Source organism: Trachinotus anak, unplaced genomic scaffold (genome assembly GCF_046630095.1).
Source record: "Trachinotus anak isolate AG129_WGS33_773 ecotype Australia unplaced genomic scaffold, CSIRO_AGI_Tana_v1 ptg000018l, whole genome shotgun sequence".
NCBI lineage: Eukaryota > Metazoa > Chordata > Actinopteri > Carangiformes > Carangidae > Trachinotus > Trachinotus anak.
This window is the reverse complement of record NW_027273869.1, coordinates 5,924,229-5,945,451: the sequence shown is the minus strand read 5'-3', so window position 1 is coordinate 5,945,451 and position 21,223 is coordinate 5,924,229. Positions and strand designations below refer to the sequence as shown.

The window sequence follows — 21,223 nt, the reverse complement described above, 5'->3', positions numbered from 1 at the left end:
TCATCACCAAGCTCCTGGAGCTGGATGAGATCCCTCCCTGCTGACTTATTATTACTCAGCACAGGCACTCTGGAAACATACTCACAAACCATTCTTATTAAAAATAAAAAATATCAAACCAATCTAAGTCATAATAACTTTCTAAAACCATGCAGTTGAGTTACAGTATTAAGTTGACACACAAACACACATATATATATATATATATATATATATAAAGTTTTTAAATAATGATTTGTGATGCTCAGTGTAAAATTAGTACTGTAGGAATATTGGAGAAACATTGAATATAATTACACATTAAAAGGAATATTCCAGGGGTGTTATAGGGGTGGAAGGTTAGGGTGGGCAGATGTTTGGTTAGTTTGGTGGGTTTTTTCCCCCCACATTGTAGACACACCCATAGACTGCCCCGGGCGACCAGGACCCATGACTAACGACGTGTGTGTGTGTGTGTGTGTGTGTTGGGGGTGTAACTGGCTACCCTACAAGGCGCACAAGTGGTCGGCCGGTTCATCTGGAGGAATTTACCCGGTGGTCTTCACTGTGGGACGGACTGCGCGTCTTAGGCGTTTACAATAAAAACATTATTCCTTCACATGAGTGGACCGGAGCCGAGAAGCGAGCGGACCCACATCCTGAGCTCAGCCTTGGGGAGTCGGTAGGGTATGGCTGTGCGGCCCAGGACGGGGTTCTACCGGCAGGAGGTCAACAGAACCGTGTGGGAGGTTCCGGAAAGGTACCGGGACTTAAAGCAGGTCGGGACAGGAGCCTATGGAACAGTGTGGTAAGTCTTGGAAGAAACAATCGCCTTCACACCTCAGAGGAAAACAGTTATCTACTGCAGCAATCGACTATAGCAAAACACCTTCCTGTATTTTATGTTTTAATTTGCATCTTCTGACCTTTCCCCATTGCTCAAGTAACGAACCTAAACTGAAAGACACAAGCATTATATTATTCTTGCATCAGTTTTACTTTATTTTACTCAGGTCGACTTTTACCTCCATACTTAAAGTTAGTCTGCTTTGGGTACAATGGTCCTGCAGCAGCACCACTGCTTGTGTGGGGTATTTTGGTCAGTAGCAACTCCACAGCTGGCTCTGCAGGGCCTCTCTTTGCATTGTGTTGTGTGGATGAGGGTGAACAAAGAAAACCACCCCCAGGCTCATTGTTAGGAGAAGTCAAAGACCCCAACTTAAGTGCATAGAATGCACCACTACTTTGTCTTCAATCACAAATGGGCTTTTTTTTCCCCAGCAGATATTGTGACTTGTCATAGCAGGGAAGGCACGAGTATAATTAATAACATTACTGTAATGACAGCTCCATTTAGGTGTCCCAGATGTTATTAATTACACCTGCTGATTTCCTTACAGACACCAACATGGAAATGGACTGCAGTTCAACCTTTCTTTTGTAATATAACTAGATATCGTGGATCTGTTCATTTCAGTTCAGCATGGGACCGCCGGACAGGGACGCAGGTGGCCATCAAGAAACTCCACCGGCCCTTCCAGTCCAAACTTTTTGCCAAAAGGGCGTACAGAGAGCTGCGGCTCCTCAAACACATGAAGCATGAAAATGTAAGAGCTCTCTTTGGAGAACTTTAAAGCTGCACATGTATATTTAGTCTCTGACCTTTGTTTTTCTTTAGACTGAGATTAATAGTTTGCGAGGAAATGTTTATGAAAAATCTCCTGCGAAATACATTTAACGCCTTTTAAAAAGAAGGGTATGGGATTGTAGCCTAATTATTTCAGTTTTCTTGCTTTTAATATATTTATCAGACTTTATTTCTGGTTTTATTTCTTCTTCCTGAGCAGGTGATTGGTCTGCTGGATGTTTTCACTGCTGAAATCTCATTGGACCGCTTACGTGACTTGTGAGTTCAAGAGCCTTCCTAAACACTCATTATAAAAGCAACTGGTGCATTTTGGAAGATCTGACTTCTTCCCTCCTCCACAGTTACCTGGTGATGCCGTTCATGGGCACGGACCTCGGCAAACTGATGAAGCTGGAGAGGTTATCGGAGGACAGAGTGCAGTTCCTCGTCTATCAGATGCTGAAAGGACTCAAGGTGAACACTTTTACCAACACACTGACTTTCACTGGCGTCCACACGGTATCTGTTTGTGAATACAGCAACAGTTATGTGTCACTAAAAGTCTTTTCCCCACCATTGTTAATAACTATGCGAACAAAGTGAGGGTCCTGTGCTTATTTGAGTGAGTTTAGCTAAACTTGCTGATGTTGTCTGTGTCTTCTCTCTCCTCAGTATATCCACTCTGCAGGGATCATCCACAGGGTGCGTGAACTTTGACCTTTCAGTCTATGAGCTTTGGGGGTGGGGTTCTTGCTCTTTTTCACATCCAGTGCCATTCATCCCGATTCCCACAAAGGGAGCTTTGCTCTGTGTGTGCATATGAACACACAACAATCCGCTGTCTGTTAAATTTTGTTATTGAAATGTCCCAGATGTCTAAACAAATTTCTTTGACTTTACCCTTCAGTAAATTCAAGTAGAAGTTGTAAGAATTAATTTTGGAAATCTGTATTTGTCACATTCCCACTGAACAGCTGGATTTAGTTCATTGTTTCCAGCCCTGGAGGAGGCAGAAGCCCTCTAGTCAATGTTCAGGGATCCAAAGTCTCTTTGTGTCCTTGTATATGCCTGTAATGGTGAAATATTTTACACTTATCCTGTGTTTCATTTGAGATGTTGATATCCATAACAAGATATATTTGTGGTTTTCAGATCCAAAAACCATCTCAGTGTAGTTTTACATCTCCTCTCTCAGGCTTCTCTATGGAAATCTAGTAACAACAGGGTCAGTGAGCCAATCAGAAGAAAGGCTCCGAGACTCTCTTGTGATTGGCTCACTATTTTCTGAGTGATCAAATAAAGATATAACAATTCAGGCAAACACTCAGAGGAACCAAACCCTGCATGGTTGGATGGTGGGTCCAGGTGGCCTCGGCTTGGGGCATGGTGGAGGGTGGTGACTGCTTTATGACATCACAAAGTTACATAAGTCCTGTGGGCTCATTTTAAGGCACAGTTTCTGAATATGGGCTGCGTGTATTCCCCTGTGGACTGAGCACTTTAATACTTTCACAGTATAAACCTAGACCTGCTTTATAATCAAAAGAGACATAGAAATCTCACTTTATACAATATGGGACCTTTAAATCTCAATTAACGTGACCAAAATTAAAGAATTTTATTCCAAATAATATTTATATAACCATGTTGAAAATACCTTGCTACCTAAAATCAACCAGGCATGTAAATATAACAAATTCTGTCCTCAAAACATGAAAAAATGACAAGCACATGTCCTCTGACGACAGCCATAACTTTTTGTGTAATAAATAGTCTCATCGTTTCCTCTGTTTCACACCTCTCTATCCCACAGGACCTTAAACCTGGAAATTTAGCCATTAACCCAGACTGTGAGTTAAAGGTACCCTAACTCAAAATACAAACATCTTCAGATATGTTTCCATGTTTTTACACAGTTTCATTTTACAGTTGTATTTATTTTCTCTCATGCCTAGATTCTTGACTTTGGCCTAGCAAGGCAGGCGGACTCAGAAATGACCGGCTACGTTGTGACACGCTGGTACCGAGCGCCTGAGGTCATCCTCAACTGGATGCACTACACACAAACTGGTAAACTCTCATATATTGCGATATGTGTCAATGGGAGTGCAGAAACAAAAACAAGAGTAAATGAGAAAACTGATGTTTGTCTCTGTTGCAGTGGATATTTGGTCTGCAGGCTGTATCATGGCAGAGATGCTGCTGGGAAAGCCGCTGTTCAAGGGAAGTGATCGTATCCTTAACTGTCCTCAACGCCAGCTTGATTTTACCATTTGCAGACGGCGTCAGACTTATTGGATGTCACTATTTTGTAATGTGTCAGTATGAGAGATATTAGTTGACTCGCTTCTAGATCTGTTGTCCTTCGAAACTAAACAATGAAGCCCTTCAAAATAGTAAAGACAAATTAGCACCATTTAATTTCCTGCATTTATTGTCTCTTCATGTTGATCACACTAGCTCTGAACGTTAAATAGAACGCTTACATTTGAATGTTAAAAACTCATGCAACAGATGATACTTGACCATACCGGCTATCAGACCTGGACCAACTCCGAGAAATCATGAAGATTACAGGAACCCCAACTGCTGACTTTGTTGTGAAGCTACAGAGCCAAGATGTAAGACACACATCCTATTGAGTGTGAAACAGTCACTGGCTGAGCTGAACAAGATGAACGGTGGCAGTGGAAAGTTTGTAGTTGTAGGTCCCTCAAACCTCAAAGAGAACAGCAACTGTGGACAGCTTGGATTCATAGTGGTTTTACTGATTTCTAATAGTGAGTTTCACTTCATTTTTATAGTTTTAATCATAAAAAGAAGTATTATAATATCCATCCAAAATTCTCAAATCCCTCCTGCACCATAACCTTCTATTCCTATTAGGAATATAGGAGTGGTTTTTACAGTATTTACTACTATTTTTTTCCTCAGTTGAAACCCATTGTTGCTGAGTGAATTCAGGCTGAACTCAGCTGTTGTTATCCATTATTAAGGAAACTACTTTTTCCAGCTTTTTATAGCTACCTTTTAAGCCTGAAGTGGGTGAGTGTTTGATACCCAAGTGATATATTTTGGGTGGAATAGCACTTTAAACCTACTAACGCTGCTGTGCCACCTCCTCAGTCTGGAAACTGCTTCACCAATAAAATTTTATTTATTTATTTTGTTGTATAATGATGTTTGTTGTAAATTAATTATGCATTTTATCCAAGTCTTTCACAACCACTAACTCACTGTGTTCTTAGTTACTTTCCTGTAAAGGGATAGTAACCATTTAAAAAAAATATATATTTTTTTTAAGTGAGACTTTTTGCAATGAAATGGTCAAATACAGAAATAAGTATCAAAAGAAAAAAATCACAAAACATACCATCTGCTGTCACCTGTCTCTCTGCACTTCCTCTCCTAACAGGCCAAAAACTACATCAGAAGTCTACCGAAAGTGCCAAAAAAAGATTTGCACTCCGTTTTCTCCAAAGCTACCTCAAATGGTATGTGAAGATCTCTGTTCTTCACTGTAGCTACCTAATGATATCAGTAAGTCATGGCCGCTAAATCCTATCATGCTGACTCTGAGATGTTGATGTGCACTGCAGCAGTGTGTGTCTTGGAAAAGATGCTGCTTCTGGACCCTGAGCGGAGGGTGAGCGCCTCGGAGGCACTGGACCTGCCATTCTTTAGCGAGTTCAGAGACACAGAGGAGGAGACCGAGGCGCTGCCATACGATCAGACCATGGACAACACAGACCTGCCGCTGGACCAGTGGAAACGTAAGAGCGAGGGGCTGATTTGATTTAAAGGTGTATTTGTATTGTCAAACCTGCAGAAATGATCACCAAATTTTGCAGTTCATCTCAGCTTTTCAGTTCTTTTTAGCCTCTGTCAGTTATTTTGAGATCCATAACATTATTGCTTTAGTTTAGTCTCATAACTCTCATTAGCCTTGTTTCCAGCAGCAGCTGGCACTGAATGCAACCTGACCAGCACAAAACAGAAAAGTTAGCAACTTGCTAGTGAACACTGTGTAACATTAAACAGCTAAAGAGCCAGATATTTCTCTCAGAAATTACAGGAAACAAAGCAGCTAAAAGAAGAGAAAATATTGGACCTATATTATGTATATTATACATAATAATAATAATATATAGGATTTTATATGTTGTGTATTATATTATATAATATACTGTATATATTTGTGTTTATCACATCAGCTAAAACAACTCCAGATAAATCCTAATGTTGCTTTCTTTTGCCTGGATGTGGAAATAGGTGTTAGCTAACTTATGTCATTGTTGTGTTTACAAATTGTTGCACTTGCCACAATCCCCAAAAAAAACAAAACAATGAATGCAGGTTTAAGACTTAATTCTCCTTAAAGGGACATTTCGTTGTGTTAATTAATCAAATTCAGAGGGACAGGAGCAGCCATAGTGATGTAGCAAGAAATGACGGTACCTGCTGTTTGCCAGAGGAGGTCACTAATGATCTTATTTACACATCTTTGCTGGAAAAAAATTGTTTCATAAGATGAATAATGAGGGTGTTGCACTTAAATCTAGACACAGACGTGCTTTAGGATGGTGGATGCATGATCCTTTTCTTTGTGTTTGTACAGGTCACACTTTCACAGAGATACTGACCTTCAGGCTGCCCAGGGACTCAAAGGAGACGTCACTTTAAGACACCACACACACACACACACACACACACACACACACACACACACCTCTGCACACATGTTCTTACACGCACACAAAAATAATATTTTTTTTGTATTTGTATAGGAATGTCGGATGTTGTTAGTTTTTGCTTTTAATAAATGTGATTTGCTCAATTGTTTAGAAGCTCAGTTGTCATGTTAGTGTTTGTGTGTCAGATTATTTTGTCCATCATCTTGAACGTCATTGTTTAAATTAAGGTGAACTGCCTCTGCTTCTTTAACCTCAGTGTATCCATTGTGCAACAGTTTTTTCATCTGTTTGCATTTTGATCATTCATTCTGATAATGGACATTATTTCTGGAACTAGAAGGCGAGGTCACCAATTTGTACAGGTGAATGCTGGGAGGGCAGAAGTGAATAATATGCTCATATAAATCATATCAACCTCTGCAGGACTACTTATCTAATTTTATTTAAGGTGTTTCCTCTGTAGCTAATTCTGTTACATTTTGTTTGTTGTAATATGTCTAATATAAATTTATTTCATAATTTGAATGGGGCATATTCCCTGTTGCAGTGATCAGACCTGTGACATTTCCTTTTTTGGGCTCACTTCATTTAACTATCCAAATCACTCCCTCAAGCTCTGAGCCAGAAACTCAAACACAGGCGCGCTTCTGCTCTGTAATCCTTCACTCTCACAACTGACCTTTTCCATGGAGTCCCTTCTCACCTGTGCAACTAAAGAAAACCTGTAAAAGTAATGAAAACGCTTACATCCACTCTGGGTCACAGTCCAAGCAATGAATTTACCACCAGAGTGACTAAGAGGGCAGGTTTCTTCTTAGCACCGATAAGAGCTGTTTGCCTGCTGATGTTGACCAACTGTGCAGTGCCAGTGGTGTATTTCCTGGTGGCCTTATGCTTCAAGTTCTCACAGGACAATGGAAAGTACCTACACATCTAAACAAAACGGAGGACACTCAAATCTCAGCAGACTTTTGTTGCTGCTGATTCTGACAGGTAACACAAGGATTTTCCTTTTGACAAAAATACCATTGGGGGAGTTGAATTTTAGCAGAGATGATTTGGTCCTTTGGCACAATGTAGGCCTACAACAGTGCTGCCATACTGCCCTTTATTGATTATCTGAAATCTTATTTTTACTGTTTTTACACTGATTACTTTGTATGTTACCTGTTGTAAATGTGATATATCATGAACCACAGTGCAATTTCTCCTAACTCTACTTGAATTTTTCTATGTCAAGACAGTTTATTCTTCCAGTCCTCTGCATTTGAGAAATAAATATACTTTTTGTATACATTTGAAATCTTTATCAGAAGTTACTATACATATTAAGAGTTCACACACAAAACCTTTAAACTTTTTCAATGTAGTTAATGGTTTGTAGAATATTTTTATAGATTAAAACACACAACACTGTAAGTCACAATTAGCTCCATGTCAAGTACAACAGTAAAATGGTACTTTCACATTAACTGGCTTATAAAGATACATATTTTTTCTGCATAATGTGAGCTATTAGTTTTGATACTTTAAGGATATTCAGCCAAAACAAGCTAGTCCAACTGAGTCTGTAGCAGGTAAACACTGATAATTAAACTGAACGAGCATTTGTTTTATTACTTATTGTTTTACTGAATTTAACTTTTGACTAGTAACAGAAAGAATGTGTTATTTCTACTTGGAGAAACCTCAAAGATGCGGCATTTGTTCCACTACTGCTAGATTTTTCTAATTCCCAAAATAATTGGCAAAAAATTTACAAATCAGGGTACTTATCAGCTTTTCCCTGCTCTTTCAATCATATCACAGGTCTTCATCAGCAGATGGAGGCTACTCAGTTGTCATGGAGATGAATCTGTTGAGATATGAGCTTCGTATGAGTTTTTGTCCATGGCACTTTTAGGACCTTGCATCCCTGTCAGCTTAAAAATTAAGTGTTACCTTCTTCCCGCCTTCCTGGCTCATAACTTAGCTGGTAGCTAGCATTTGGTCTGGAAGCTGATGAGGCGTTTGAGTAGCATTTGGAACAACTTTATTTTGTTGCTGATGGTGAACACTATCACATTTGGTAAGAAATGCTGAACCCAAACGCAGACAAACAAAAGTGTGAGGGGAATCTTACAAAAAAAACAAAAAAAAAAAAAAAAACAAACAAAAATCCAAAACCAAGGCCTTAACAAAAACCAGAAAATCCAAAAATTCAGGCATACGATGAACGGAAACTTGACTGAGGGAACAGAAAAAAAAATCTAGATTTCAACAGGTAAACAATCATAGGAGAACAGACACACTGACAAAGACAAAGGGGAAGACAGAGACTTAAATACACAAGGATGCAAGGGTAATTGAACACAGGTGAAACACATTAGGCCGGGGCAGAGAATTAACAAGGAGAAAGAAAGACAAAAGGCAAAAACAGGAAGTAAAATAATATGAAACTCACAAGGGAAGTAGTTTCAAAATAAAACAGGAACTAGATCAAAAGGCCAAATCAAGAGTCCAAAAACAATCAAACATAAATTGCCTTCTAGACCACGACAAACACAACTCCGAGCCTTTCAACACTTTTATGCCACTATCCTAAGCTTATCTACACACTTGTTACTGACTACCTGTAGCATGTAGTTCTTCTATGGCTGTAACAGCATGTGGTACCTTCTCAGTCACAGACGCAAGAGGGAGATCTACTTCCCATAACGCCACAGTGATTACATCACACACACAGGTTACCCACAAGGACCCTGACCTAAAAGGAGGGGTAACATATGCAACACAGTTCATTCTTGACCTTTAGTTTGCCCAAACAATCCCAACTCAACATATACTTACTAGCTTTCAACATCCTCTATGTCAACTGAGCAAATTTCTTCTACTGGTGAAGACTGTGTGATACGGATAAAAGCTCTTGAAAGAGCTAGGTAGTGGACTTTGCTTAGAACTGGATGTTTATGAAGTACTTTTTCACTGCCCGCTAGGCCTTCAGCCAGCACTGTCTTCAGATGGAAAGCAGCCTGAACTAGATGACGATGATGATAACAGTAAGTTATGTCAGTCATAGAATAAATATTATCATAAAGGTGCTTTCGGGATCACCTTAAATATCAAAATACTATTAAATTGACTTGATTGCTGTAGTGAGGTGTGAAAACGTTTCTAATCGATAGTTGTGATTGTGACATTTTCAGACGGAGTGAAAGTATCGATTGTCGGTCCAGACTATGTAACTGTGGGCGTGCCGAGCAGCATTGAGTGTGATGCCAAATGCCCCACATGTACCTACTCCATGTCTTTGGATGGACAGAAGGCCCAGGGTCAGGGCAATGTACTAGCCTTCACTGTAACCAGTTGGATGGAGGCTTTAACGGTGACATGTACAGCCACACAGGAGGACACAGGGCTGACTGCCACGACAACAAAGCAGCTACAGGTGTTAGGTATGTGGCTGTTGAGAATTGGAAACTGTTTTGATAACATACGTCGCCTCATAATAATGACCCATGTCTATCTCACCTTAGCTGGACCGGCCAACATTTCCATATCAGGCCCTGATTTGATGAATCCGACTGTAAGCCACACCTACAGCTGCCACGCCTACTGTCGGCCATCTTGTATTTATGCCTGGAAGACAGACAATGGCCCATGGATAAGTGGTCAAGGGAATGTGATTTCTATCACTCCTCGGGAGATGGACAACTCCAAATTTGTCATCTGCAAAGCCACCAATAGTGTGTCTGGGCTGTTTGTCGCTGCCACTCGAAACATTACTGTAACATGTGAGTTAAGAGATTTACTAGATTTACTGGAACCTGGAGAGAAAGCTTTTTTCCAATGGGAATAAGAGGAGCCCAGATATCTAGCTATGCCTGGTTGATGTTCGCTTCCAGTATTAACTTCAGCACCTCTGAAGTTCATTAATTAATATGTTAAAAACAGAAGTCTAAAATATAACAAATTTTACAGCAGTCTATGTGCTTGATTATGATGGAGATGTAATGTGTTTATCAATTAGCTTAAGAGGTGCTGGTCATCAGATTTTCTTACTTTTGAGTAAGAAACTTCTGAAGCTAGGCTAGCTCTCTTTATGCTAGGCTAGCTCTCTTTATGCTAAGCTAGCTGTAGCTTCATTTAGCGTACTGACATGAAAGTGGTATCAGTTTTTTGACAATACAGCAAACAAGCATATTAAACTAATTAAACGAGCTACACGTTACAAATTAAACTTAAGATAACTTTAAGTTTAAGATATAATCATTTTTCCCCACAACCTCTGGGCTTCCATGCTTTGCACTCTGAGCAGTGATCTCACTATCTTTCTTTCAGCTGGTCCAGCAGAGGTCCAGATCAAAGGCCCTGACATTATCCAAATCGCAGAAAAGTATAAGTTTGTGTGTACCGCTGATTGTCAGCCATCTTGTCGCTACGTATCGTCTGTGGACACTCAGACTCTGAGGGGCAATGTGATTGAGATGACAGTGGATCATCCGCTTAAATCTGTGACTCTCAAGTGTGAAGCACAAAACACTGTTTCAAGGAAGACAGCCACAGCTGTACGAACTATACGAATGAAAGGTAGATCAGCTATAATGTGCTTTAATGTACATAATCTTACGTCGTATTAACACTGTGACTGCTGACCTGCAGATTTTTCTCTTTTTTTGGGTACAGGGTCAGATCACAACCTGTCCGCTCATCCTGAAGTGACTTCAGCAGTGCTGCTGTTGGCCTGCATCATTTCTGCTGCCTTTTCACTGTGATCGAATGCAGACAGGTGAGACTCTCACGAGTAGCATGTTTCTACAGACATGGAGGCTGCAGTCTCAGGCCTCTCAGGGCCGCAATCCTTAGACCACATTTCTAGGACCCTACTGTTTTGTGGCACTGCAACCATGTGAGAAACCCAGTTAGTTCTAAACATGTGCGTAGAACAATATTAACCGTAACAATTTCACGCGGTGGAACTGTAGCTGTAGAAAAACTAGGGTCTTAGACCTGTGGTCCTGAAAGTCCTGAAACTGCAGCCTCCAGTACTGAAGAAATAAATTACTGGCTCTTACTGTAGCATGGGAGAAGCATGATCCCAGCAATGTGGTTTGCTTGGCTGTTGTTTCGTGCTTCCCAACATATTACTTCACTGATATATTTACACATTAATAATATCATATTTCTTTTCTTAAAGTCAATTTTTTAAATTATTATTTTTACCATTATTTCAACTGTGGCAGTAAGTACTAACTTATTGTTCTTATACAATAAGTACTGTTCGTCATAAAAATAATTTCTCTCTTCATGTCTTTGTCTCTGTCTTTCAGATCTTTAGGTTCTTTGAATGAAAGGTGGTTGAATTGTGGCAGATTAATGACTCGCACACCGGCAATCTCACTCTGCATATTATTCCTTTACATTTGTCTCTCATGTTGACAGTGGGCTGAGCCCTGTTTGCACTTTGAAGTAAGTGACGTGGAACGGTACTTCAACATCAAAGCGTGGAGAAGGGAGCATATTTACTGTCATAATGAGTTGATCTGTCAAGATGTTTGTAAGAGTCTTCTATACCGATACAGCTGAAATGTTGAAAGATGTATGTTTATACATAAATAAAATGCACTGCTGACTTTTATAACAAGACTCAGACACTTTTCTTCAGTTATAGTTATCAAATATGGATAAAACACTTGGTCTCACAATTGAAATATGTCAGTGTGGATGTTTTCATACCTAACCTGAGGGACAGACAGGCTGCTCAGGCTGCTGGGTGGGGCTATGCTGGAAATTACAAAAGGTCATTAACCTTAATGAACAATTAGAGAGATCATAAAGCAGTATTTAGATCCAGTCTAATGAGTTTGATAAAATTTATGGGAGAGTGGGGGAGATCAGTCAGTCATCATTCAAGCATCACTCAGTCATGCACAGTTAGCACACACCCACACACTGAGAGGAGGTCTGGGCAGGCAAAGAAAGTGAGAATATGTGTGTGTGTGTGTGTGTCACATTAGTCTGGTTTAGCCTTGGCTCCACCTGCAGGCTGTATGGTGACAGCACACCACAAAGATCTGCGAATCCTGTTAAAATGTGTTACGTAAATCATACCAAAGACTATAATGGGAAAATAAGAAAATTGTTCTATATGTAATTTGAAGGATGAGATCTGTTTGCTATTCCACACACTTGTGCATTTCAGGGTGCATGTTTTCAGTAAATCTTCTGGCAAACAGCAGTGACAGTAAATGGACACACCCAGGGTTCATATCAGTCCTCTGACAAATACTTTCTCAGAAGTACTTCACTGCGGCTTGTACTTGTTTTTGCTTTGATTTAAAAAAAAAAAAAAAAAAAAAGAAAACCCTGTCAATCCTTCCAGTATCAGAGATTTAATTCACACATGTATCACTCTCACTACTTTGGATGGGAGGATGATGAGGGGCGAAGAGGCTCTCAGGAATTAGCTCTCATTGTGACAGTAATTGAAAAATTAATCAAAGCTCAAGCCTCCTCTAATCACACAGAGACCCTGAAGCACCATTTGGAGTCACCTGTCAGTTTATAGTCTTTAGAAGAGAAATTCACCTGCTTTAACGGATAAAGTGACGGCTCTTGTGTCCTACAGGATGTGAGCATTTAATGGACAGTTATCAGATCAACTCATTAAATTAAATAATGTCTGTACAATTTACCAATTACAAGGGGCCTTTTTGCCTTGTTAGCAGATTTGATCTTTGGCAATTTTCTGCCACCAGAATTCCTGTAATAAAAAGAAATGCTCTAAAAAGACTATTCCAGGTGTATTGAAAAAGGACAGACAGGTATAATGTGGGTGGGAATTTGTGTCCAAATGAAGAAGACAGAGTCGACCACAGAGCTGTCATTGCACCACAGGTGGGTACCAATTGTTAAAAAAAAAAAAAAAAATTATGAGGAACCAAAAGGGGTTTGGGAATAAACCCTTGTGAGACACCAAGTACCTTGCATTTATCAAAAGTCTTTTCATTTACATCTGCAAATTGTTTCAGATTTGTAATATTATGGAACCGTTTCTAGGTCAGTTGACTGAAATTATAATGAAAAAATAAACAGAAGTTTCTTTGCTGTGTGCTGGTTTAGGCTTCCAACGTGTGAATTTATACACCAAAATTACAAGTGGTGCATGTTTGATTTGCACAGCGACTGCATAGAGTGCAAGTATTAATGAAAGGTAAATACACAATGAAAAGACTAAACCGTATCAGATCTTGTAGACAGCTGGAGTTGTACTCCATCAAAATGCTGTGATAAACTGAGCTGAAAATCTTTACATCTTCCACCACAGGGAGATATGAAAACACAGAGACGGTCACATTATCTGACCTGGATTAAGTCTGCAGGTACAAAAGAAACAACCACAACCCAAAGAGGACAAAACCAAACCGCATGTCGGCTGCGAACACGCACACCCTCTGCAGAGAATAAACCCAGCTGATAACCAACGTTATGTTGCGCTCTGTTGCCAGGAACATTGGGTAATTTGTTGTCTATGTTTTGTATGAGTGGGTGATAACAATGGGCAAGGCCTTTTCCCCATGTATTATAAGAGTGTGGACGGTTATTTGAGGGTGGAGAGTCATCAGACGGGCTTCAGGCACCATGGTTCATCCCTCAGCCTGTGTGCTGCTGCTGCTGCTGCTCACCTGCCTGGCAGGTAAGAGGCCGCCCTGCTGGCTCATCATCTGCTCTCATCAATCAGCATTTTAACATAGTTATCAGTTCAATGCTCATTACTTAAGTTATTCTTTATCATACTAATACAAAAATTTGATTATGGCATTTTTATCTAATTATTGGATTTCTCATATGAAAGGTTTTTCTGCCAGTGAAACTGAGCAGGGTGGAACCATGGTGGACATCTCATGTAAGATCCTTTAAAGTCTTATACTTTCCTGTAATTACCATCTTCAAATGTTTAACCACTGCATCAAAGCAAACCTCTTGTGCTGTTCTACCTGCCCCTGCAGACGGGCCGTCCGCAGTCGGGATCAGTGGGGTTGGCATAGTGACAGTGGGAATCCCCTACTTTTTCCAGTGCACAGCCAAATGCTACCCAGGCTGCAAGTTCACCTGGACCAGGGGTAATGTGACGTCTCAGGGGCCAGAGCTGACCCTGCAGCTCCTGCATGTAGCACCAACACAGACCCTGACCTGCACAGTGGTGAACCCGACAACAGGGAAGTCAGCCTCGGTCCAAAAGACACTGCTAGTGGCAGGTATGAATAACCAACCTGAAGATGACAGATCATGAGTTTCCTCAGCAGCGCATCCTTCAACTACATCTTTTTCCAACCTTTTCAGCTGGACCATCAAACATACAGATCAGCGGCCCCCCCATGCTGACTTTCGGTTTCGTATCCGAGTTTACCTGCTCAGCCAACTGCTACCCCTCCTGCAGCTACTCATGGAGTGTTATCCTTAATGGTCAGGAGTACAAAACTGCACAAGGAAACACAATTTCTGTCAGCCCACCTCGCGAAACGGTTTCTCACGAAACTCTCATCTGCAAGGCTGAGGACACTGTCTCACATCTCTTCATCTCTACAACCCTGAAGCTGTGGGTGGCAAGTATGTAAAAGAACTGAAGCTTTAAATGAGAATTAATTTAGTAATTTTAATTGTGAAAAATACACTGGTTATGTTGCATGACAAAAACGTGTGTGCTTACAGTTGAAGCAGTTAAATTATACATGATGGAAGTCACTGCAATAAAGACAGATATAAATTCAATTTCTGTTATTGCTCTACTTGCAGATTACATTGTGATTTGGTTTTGATTAGATTCTTTTGGCAGTCAACTCTAATTATATTTGGATCACACTTCTGTTTTAATTACCATTAGGTTCCACTTTATAATACTCCTAAGATTAAAGTGTGACTGCAATTTTAGAAAGACTAAATAACAGTCTTCTTCTTACTAATGAGAAACTGAACTAAAAAGAAACAAAATTAATCTCTTATCAATTGCAGTACATTGAGGGATTTTGCTGCAATGTCCTCACTTGGTCTGGTATGAACACTGTTGTAATAGATACATATTTTAATGGTTTTATTATAAAACTAAAACAAGTATAACCGACCCCATAGTGTCATTCCACTTGCTCTCAGTTGGATCATGTGTTTGGAATCGAAGGGAAATTCAATGTGTCATTTTCCTGTAGTTGCCACTTGTGGCCACAGAGGCCACTGTTCAGCAAAGGTTACACAGTCTCGCTTCAAATGTGCACAAAACTTAAACTCACCTTGTAGGTTTTCATTAGATAACACTTGGATTGCATTCATGTTCTTATGTAACTTTGTGAAATAAACACAATACATTCAAATGTGCTCTTTAACTCCTTCCTCAGCCTTATCTGACATCAGGATCGCAGGCGAGAGCACAGTGACGATGGGAAAACAGTACAGGTTCTTGTGCCTGGCCACATGCATCCCATCCTGCTCCTTCACATGGAAGTACATGGGGAAAACTTTCGTGGGCGACCAAATCCAGATACCCATCTTGCACCAGGGGGATATAAGAAAGTTTTCCAGCCAACTAGAGATCACTGTTAATGACTACTTGAAAATAGAGCCTCTGACCTGTGAGGCCACAAACACGGTATCTCAAGCCAAAATCACCACCACTAAGAACCTCACTGTCATTGGTGAGTTTGTGACATTGCACCCTCCTGATCTTTGGATTAAATAATAACGAGGTACAAGAAACTAATCACGTCATGTATGTCATGTTCTCCCTTGGTGTTTTGAATGTTATCTCTGCACAGACCCCATCTCAGTGCGTCCCGCCTCTAAAGCCCAGCCAGTGGCAGGTGAACCTTTCTCTCTGCAGTGTGTCGGCTCTCAGAACCCGGCGTCCATAACCTGGCTGAAGAACAAACACCCAGTGCCAGCATCTGAAAGAGTGCAGTTCTCCCCTGACAACACCACGATGAGCTTCAGTCCTCTCCAGCAGACAGATGATGGTTTATACCAGTGTGTCGTGGCAGAGGGGGAGATCCCCATCCAGTCTGTTGGCTACAAGATGCAAGTAAACTGTGAGTATATGAGGGGAAAGAGAATTAGAAATATCTTCTGCTTCTTCATAAGCTAAGAAGGAAGTTCCTTTAAGCAAGGCCCTGCTGCTCAGTGGTAAAGCAACCTCTCCTACCAGTGCTCAAAAGTTGCAAAGGTGTTGTAAAAGAAATGGCACTGTCTTACCGGCCCCCCCTCACTGCATATGTTTATTATAGAGGATTTTCCCAGATGCCTTTGCTGGCATGCGGTCAACCTCAGGTGAGGTGTGGACTGCTTGACCGTGTCCAAGATGTACAGTAGCTACAGATCTATCAACCTGCACCACATTTCTCCGTCATTGTCCCTGTGAGCATTGTAGTTTCTAGGCAGAACAATGGTGGTGGTGCTGCTCTTTACAGGACCCTGTCCAAAAACTCCAAGGAGGTGAAATACTCTGAGCTCATAGGCACAGTCCAATTTTACCCAGTCAAGTTTTTATTTCTATAACCCTGATCATCAGAATCAGAAGTTATCTCAGGACACTTTTCACACAGAGCAGGTCTAGACCACACTCGTTATAATACTATTTAGAGACCCAACCTTTCCCACCATGAGCAGCACCTGGTGACCGTCACAAGGAAAAAGGTCCTTCCAAGAGGCAGAAACCTGAAGCAGAACCAGGCTCAGTCTCGGCGGCAGACGCTCACCCTTGACACTCATGTGCTTTAGGGAACAAACAAAGTTAGAGTGATGGAGTAGTTTTCAGAAGGTTTTCAGTAATCTCGTCCAGAACAACATGGACTAGAAACCACTGGATACACCACCGACCTCCCACACTAGCTCTCACTCCTCCTCATCAAGACAGGTCAACTCCACATCTGCCGCAGCATCTGTGTTTGCCTGGCATTCGACCACACCCCGGTGCACCACTGAGTCCTTTCCAGTGGTCAGCCCAGTCTGAAACTAATTCTGAAACCTTTCCCTTGGTTCATCTGTGTTTGATCTGAATGATGAAAGTGTACATTTTGCATAATCTACATTTGAGTAATAGTTTTGTTAAAACTTCTGAGTTTAGTGCAAACTTTTTTACTGGCAAAAGATTTCTCCTTGTTGAATCAACAACAACAAAAGAATCATATTGTAAATAAATGACATTCATAAAGAAGCCTATCTTATATGTTCTGCCTCCAACCGCAGATGGGCCGTCATCAGTGGTGATCAGTGGGGTCGACATAGTGACAGTGGGAAACCTGTATGTTTTCCATTGCTCAGCCAGCTGCTACCCAACCTGTCAGTTCACCTGGACCTGTGGTAACGTCACCTCTCAGGGTCCAGAGCTGAGTTTGCAGTTCGCGGAACCACACCTGACCCAAAACCTCACCTGCACAGCAGTTAACCCTGCTACAGGAGTGTCAGTCTCTGCCCAAAAGACTCTGCCAATGACAGGTAACAGTAGGAAAACTGAATGTGAACTCAAGAGTTTTCTCAGTAGCGATGCCTTCAACCAAATGCGTTTCCAACTTTTCAGCTGGACCATCAAATATGCAGATCAGCGGTCCAGCCTTTCTGACTGCAGGAGTTGCGTCTAATTTTACCTGCTCAGCTGACTGCTACCCCTCCTGCAGCTACGCCTGGACTGTCGTCTTGGAAGATGAATTGTCCAGTACTGCACAAGGACACACGATATCTGTAACTCCACCTTCCAGTGCCGTCATCTCCGAAACTCTCGTCTGTAAAGCTGAGGACACCGTCTCACATCTCTCGCTCTCTTCGAGTCTGCATCTCTGGGTGGCAAGTATGTGAAAGACATGACCTCAAAGTGAGAATTAACAACAAATGCACATTTCCATCATTTTTTCTACCTGTTTTTTCACCCCTGTAAGTTTGACTGGTACCCTTTTAATTCACATTTTGTTGCATCCTCTTGTTCTGCTGTAGTTTTTTGGCATCTGGCTGGAGAATTAGCACCATCATCAAACACCTAATTTTTGCACAACAGTAATTCACATTTTGTTTTCAAATTTGCACCTTGTTTGGTTGTAAACCCACTTTAAAAAAACTGCAAAAACCACCAAAAAAGCCACTGCACTAATGATTAATCACATTTTAAAGACCGTATGTGTAAAATGAGTACAAAATATTCAAACATCTTTTTAAAATCTCCTTCTTTAGGCTTATCTGACATTACCATCACTGGTGACAGCACAGTGTCGATGGGAAAACAGTACAAGTTCTCATGCTCTGCCACATGCATCCCATCCTGCTCCTTCACATGGAAGTACATGGGGAAAACTTTCGTGGGCGACCAAATCCAGATACCCATCTTGCGCCAGGAGGATATATTAAAGTTAACCAGTCGACTAGAGATCACCGTCAGTGACTACTCGAAAATTGAGCCTCTGACCTGTGAAGCCACAAACACTGTATCCCACGCCACCGTCACCACCACTAAGAACCTCACTGTCACTGGTGAGTCTGTGACATTGCTCCCTCCTGATTTTCACCCGATTCTGTATCAGTTTGATTTATATGCTACAGTGCAGGAGCCTTGTGATGTGATATGATGTTCTCTCTGTGCAGACCCATTTTCAGTGCAGCCCTCCTCTCAGGCCCTGCCGGTTGCAGGTCAGTCTTTCTCCCTGCAGTGTGTCGGCTCTCAGAGCCCAGCCTCCATAACCTGGCTGAAGGACAAACTACCAATGCTAGCATCTGAAAGAGTGCAGTTCTCCCCTGACAACACCACGATGAGCTTCAGTCCTCTCCTGCGAGCGGATGGAGGTTTATACCAGTGTTTGGTGCTAGAGGCCGGAAACCACAACCACAACACACTGGTTGTAGAGTCTAGAACCCCCATCCTGTCTGTTGGCTACCTGATGAATGTAAACTGTGAGTATGCCAAGAAATGAAATGAACTTTCAAGAAATGAACTTGGGAAGGAGAATTTTGCCAGTTTGAATCCCAAGAACAAGCTAATAACATAAAATAATTTGAACTAGAAAATAGAAAATATTCCCCCTTAAAAGCTAACACCAAAGTGCCCTCAAGCAGGGCATTCAATTTGGTGGTCAGCTGCCACCAGGTTGCAGTGAGTTGCTTATAAGTATACAGTATAAACTGTTACAGTTACACATTTTTCACTTGGTTAAGGGTATTTCTCAAAATGTAAAGGTTAGGGAGTGTACAAAATTATTAGTGAAGGAGGATGAGTATTTAATTTATATTTTGTCTGAAGGTAGTGACTTTTTTTCCCCTCAGCCTACATTTATACTTTATTTTGGCCTTCCTCTGTCAATAAAACATTATGAAGTAAAATAATAAATAAATAAATAATTAAATAATAAATAAATAAATAATTGCTACATAGATAAATTAAAAATACACATTTAACTGTGCCTGGTTCACACAGTTACAGTCACCTTTAGTAGAGGTCAGCAGTTTGCCTCTGTATCAGGGTTTGGTACATGCTTCAAGGAGTGGTACATATTTAAGACAACCATGTGTCGAGGGGAGTATTCAACTGAAATATTGATAACCCTGGCCAAACTTTTTTACGAAGTGAAACCACCCAAATATTTTACATACTGTCCCTATTTGTGCTGGCAACTGAACCCTGTCAGAAACAGAGAACTGAAAACTTTGAGTCATATTTTCCAGATGGGCCTGGCGAGGTGCTGATTGCGCAGCCTAACAAAGGGCCGGTGGGTGAGGAGCTGGTCGTCCTGCCCGGGTCCACAACAGAGCTGCAGTGTTTGACCGACTGCTTGCCCGTCTGCTCCATCGCCTGGTTTTACCACGGCACACTTGTGTCCACAAACGCCTCCATGCTCCTCACACCTGAAACACCTCCGTACAAGGCCGCTCTCGCCTGTGTGGCCTTCAACTCTGTGACTAAGAGAAACAGAACAGCTGAGACTGTTGTGGCGGTGCCTGGTGAGCGAATATCAGAAATGACACATCTCTCAAAAACGTATTAGCTTTTTTTTTTTTTGCATATCCATACTTGTTTAAGCGGGAGATGTATATTTTAATTCAGTTCTTACTTATTCTGCAGCTTTAAGTTGTTTTTACAGATGCAGGAATATTATTGTTGCCTGTGTTTCTGTCTTCTCTTGCAGACGGACCAAAGCATGTGGTCATTTCAGGACCGGACTCTCTTGAAATCGGGGTCCCGGCGAGCTTTACGTGCTCGGCTGAGTGCAGTCCCTCCTGCAGCTTCACATGGACCGTCTATGGGAACAATGTGACGGGCAGCGGGATCGACATCTTGGTGAACCAGCACATCACCGAAGAGTCCATCAGCTGCTGGGCTGAAAACACCTTCACCGGGAAGACGGCGATGATCAGCGAGAGGCTCAGTGTCTCAGGTAGGTGATAGTTGTAGGTTTGAGTGTATGTAGATATAGTTTATATGTTATCTGTTCTAACTCCGCTCTAATTTCTGTGCTTTTCACTGCAGATCCTCACTGGTGTGGATGTTGAGACACTGGAGAGAGACTACATCCTGCAAACGCTCTGTCCACAGTGGAGCACTGAGATATACTCAGGTTAACTTCTTATCAGTGACACTTACTGTACATTTATGGCTATTTGCTCAAGCACTGTGTACTCTGACTGTGACGGACTGGCGGCCTAAAGAGGGTGTTTCTCTGCCTTCATCACAATGCATCATGGGACAGGGTCCAACCTCTTTGTGACCCTGAACTAGATTAGACGCCACAGACAAAGGAAGCATGTATTGTTTGCTTTAGTAATAGGTTACTGGGTTTAATAACACAAGGCTAATCTCATTTTCTCTCATGACGTATGACCGTTTGTCTTGCCAAACAATATGCACTATTATACTTAATAAAGGATGAAGTACTGTACTTTTACCGATTCGTTAATCATTCAGGTGACACATCTGAGATAA

General features: G+C 41.3%; 2 protein-coding genes across 4 annotated transcripts; both read left to right on the top strand.

Moving 5' to 3' along the window:
- Positions 1-441: 441 nt before the first annotated feature.
- Positions 442-11,917, top strand: LOC139635354 (mitogen-activated protein kinase 12-like). Of its 3 annotated transcripts, XM_071502569.1 has the most exons (17): positions 520-787; positions 1,457-1,586; positions 1,827-1,885; positions 1,969-2,080; positions 2,279-2,308; positions 3,420-3,467; positions 3,562-3,676; positions 3,768-3,839; positions 4,148-4,227; positions 5,022-5,100; positions 5,206-5,379; positions 6,149-6,151; positions 9,492-9,734; positions 9,816-10,073; positions 10,621-10,869; positions 10,966-11,068; positions 11,610-11,747. In XM_071502569.1, exons 1-16 carry the CDS (start codon positions 669-671, stop codon positions 11,052-11,054), a joined length of 1,860 nt encoding a protein of 619 aa, XP_071358670.1. In that variant the 5' UTR covers positions 520-668; the 3' UTR covers positions 11,055-11,068; positions 11,610-11,747. The 3 variants fall into 3 exon arrangements, with proteins under 3 accessions (XP_071358667.1, XP_071358670.1, XP_071358669.1); XM_071502566.1 differs by lacking the exons at positions 6,149-6,151; positions 9,492-9,734; positions 9,816-10,073; ... (1 more) ...; positions 10,966-11,068; positions 11,610-11,747 and adding an exon at positions 6,225-6,453 and having other exon boundaries at positions 442-787; XM_071502568.1 differs by lacking the exons at positions 520-787; positions 1,457-1,586; positions 1,827-1,885; ... (7 more) ...; positions 5,206-5,379; positions 6,149-6,151 and adding exons at positions 7,077-7,293; positions 9,276-9,338 and having other exon boundaries at positions 9,486-9,734; positions 11,610-11,917.
- Positions 11,918-13,868: 1,951 nt separating this feature from the next.
- Positions 13,869-21,191, top strand: LOC139635223 (cell adhesion molecule CEACAM5-like). The gene is made up of 13 exons (XM_071502334.1): positions 13,869-13,975; positions 14,135-14,185; positions 14,289-14,537; positions 14,623-14,889; positions 15,669-15,965; positions 16,086-16,355; positions 17,512-17,760; positions 17,843-18,109; positions 18,487-18,783; positions 18,895-19,200; positions 19,969-20,244; positions 20,430-20,678; positions 20,771-21,191. Exons 1-13 carry the CDS (start codon positions 13,921-13,923, stop codon positions 20,791-20,793), a joined length of 2,856 nt encoding a protein of 951 aa, XP_071358435.1. The 5' UTR covers positions 13,869-13,920; the 3' UTR covers positions 20,794-21,191.
- The last annotated feature ends 32 nt before the right edge of the window (positions 21,192-21,223 follow it).

Bases quoted from the DNA above. Each gene is read 5' to 3' on its own strand.
- LOC139635354 (XM_071502569.1), top strand. From the start codon at position 669: ATGGCTGTGCGGCCCAGGACGGGGTTCTACCGGCAGGAGGTCAACAGA. The intron at 3,840-4,147 runs GTATCCTTAACT...ACCGGCTATCAG, and splicing joins GCTGTTCAAGGGAAGTGATC to ACCTGGACCAACTCCGAGAA. The intron at 5,101-5,205 runs GTATGTGAAGAT...TGTGCACTGCAG, and splicing joins CTCCAAAGCTACCTCAAATG to CAGTGTGTGTCTTGGAAAAG.
- LOC139635223 (XM_071502334.1), top strand. From the start codon at position 13,921: ATGGTTCATCCCTCAGCCTGTGTGCTGCTGCTGCTGCTGCTCACCTGC. The intron at 15,966-16,085 runs GTGAGTTTGTGA...ATCTCTGCACAG, and splicing joins TAAGAACCTCACTGTCATTG to ACCCCATCTCAGTGCGTCCC. The intron at 18,784-18,894 runs GTGAGTCTGTGA...CTCTCTGTGCAG, and splicing joins TAAGAACCTCACTGTCACTG to ACCCATTTTCAGTGCAGCCC.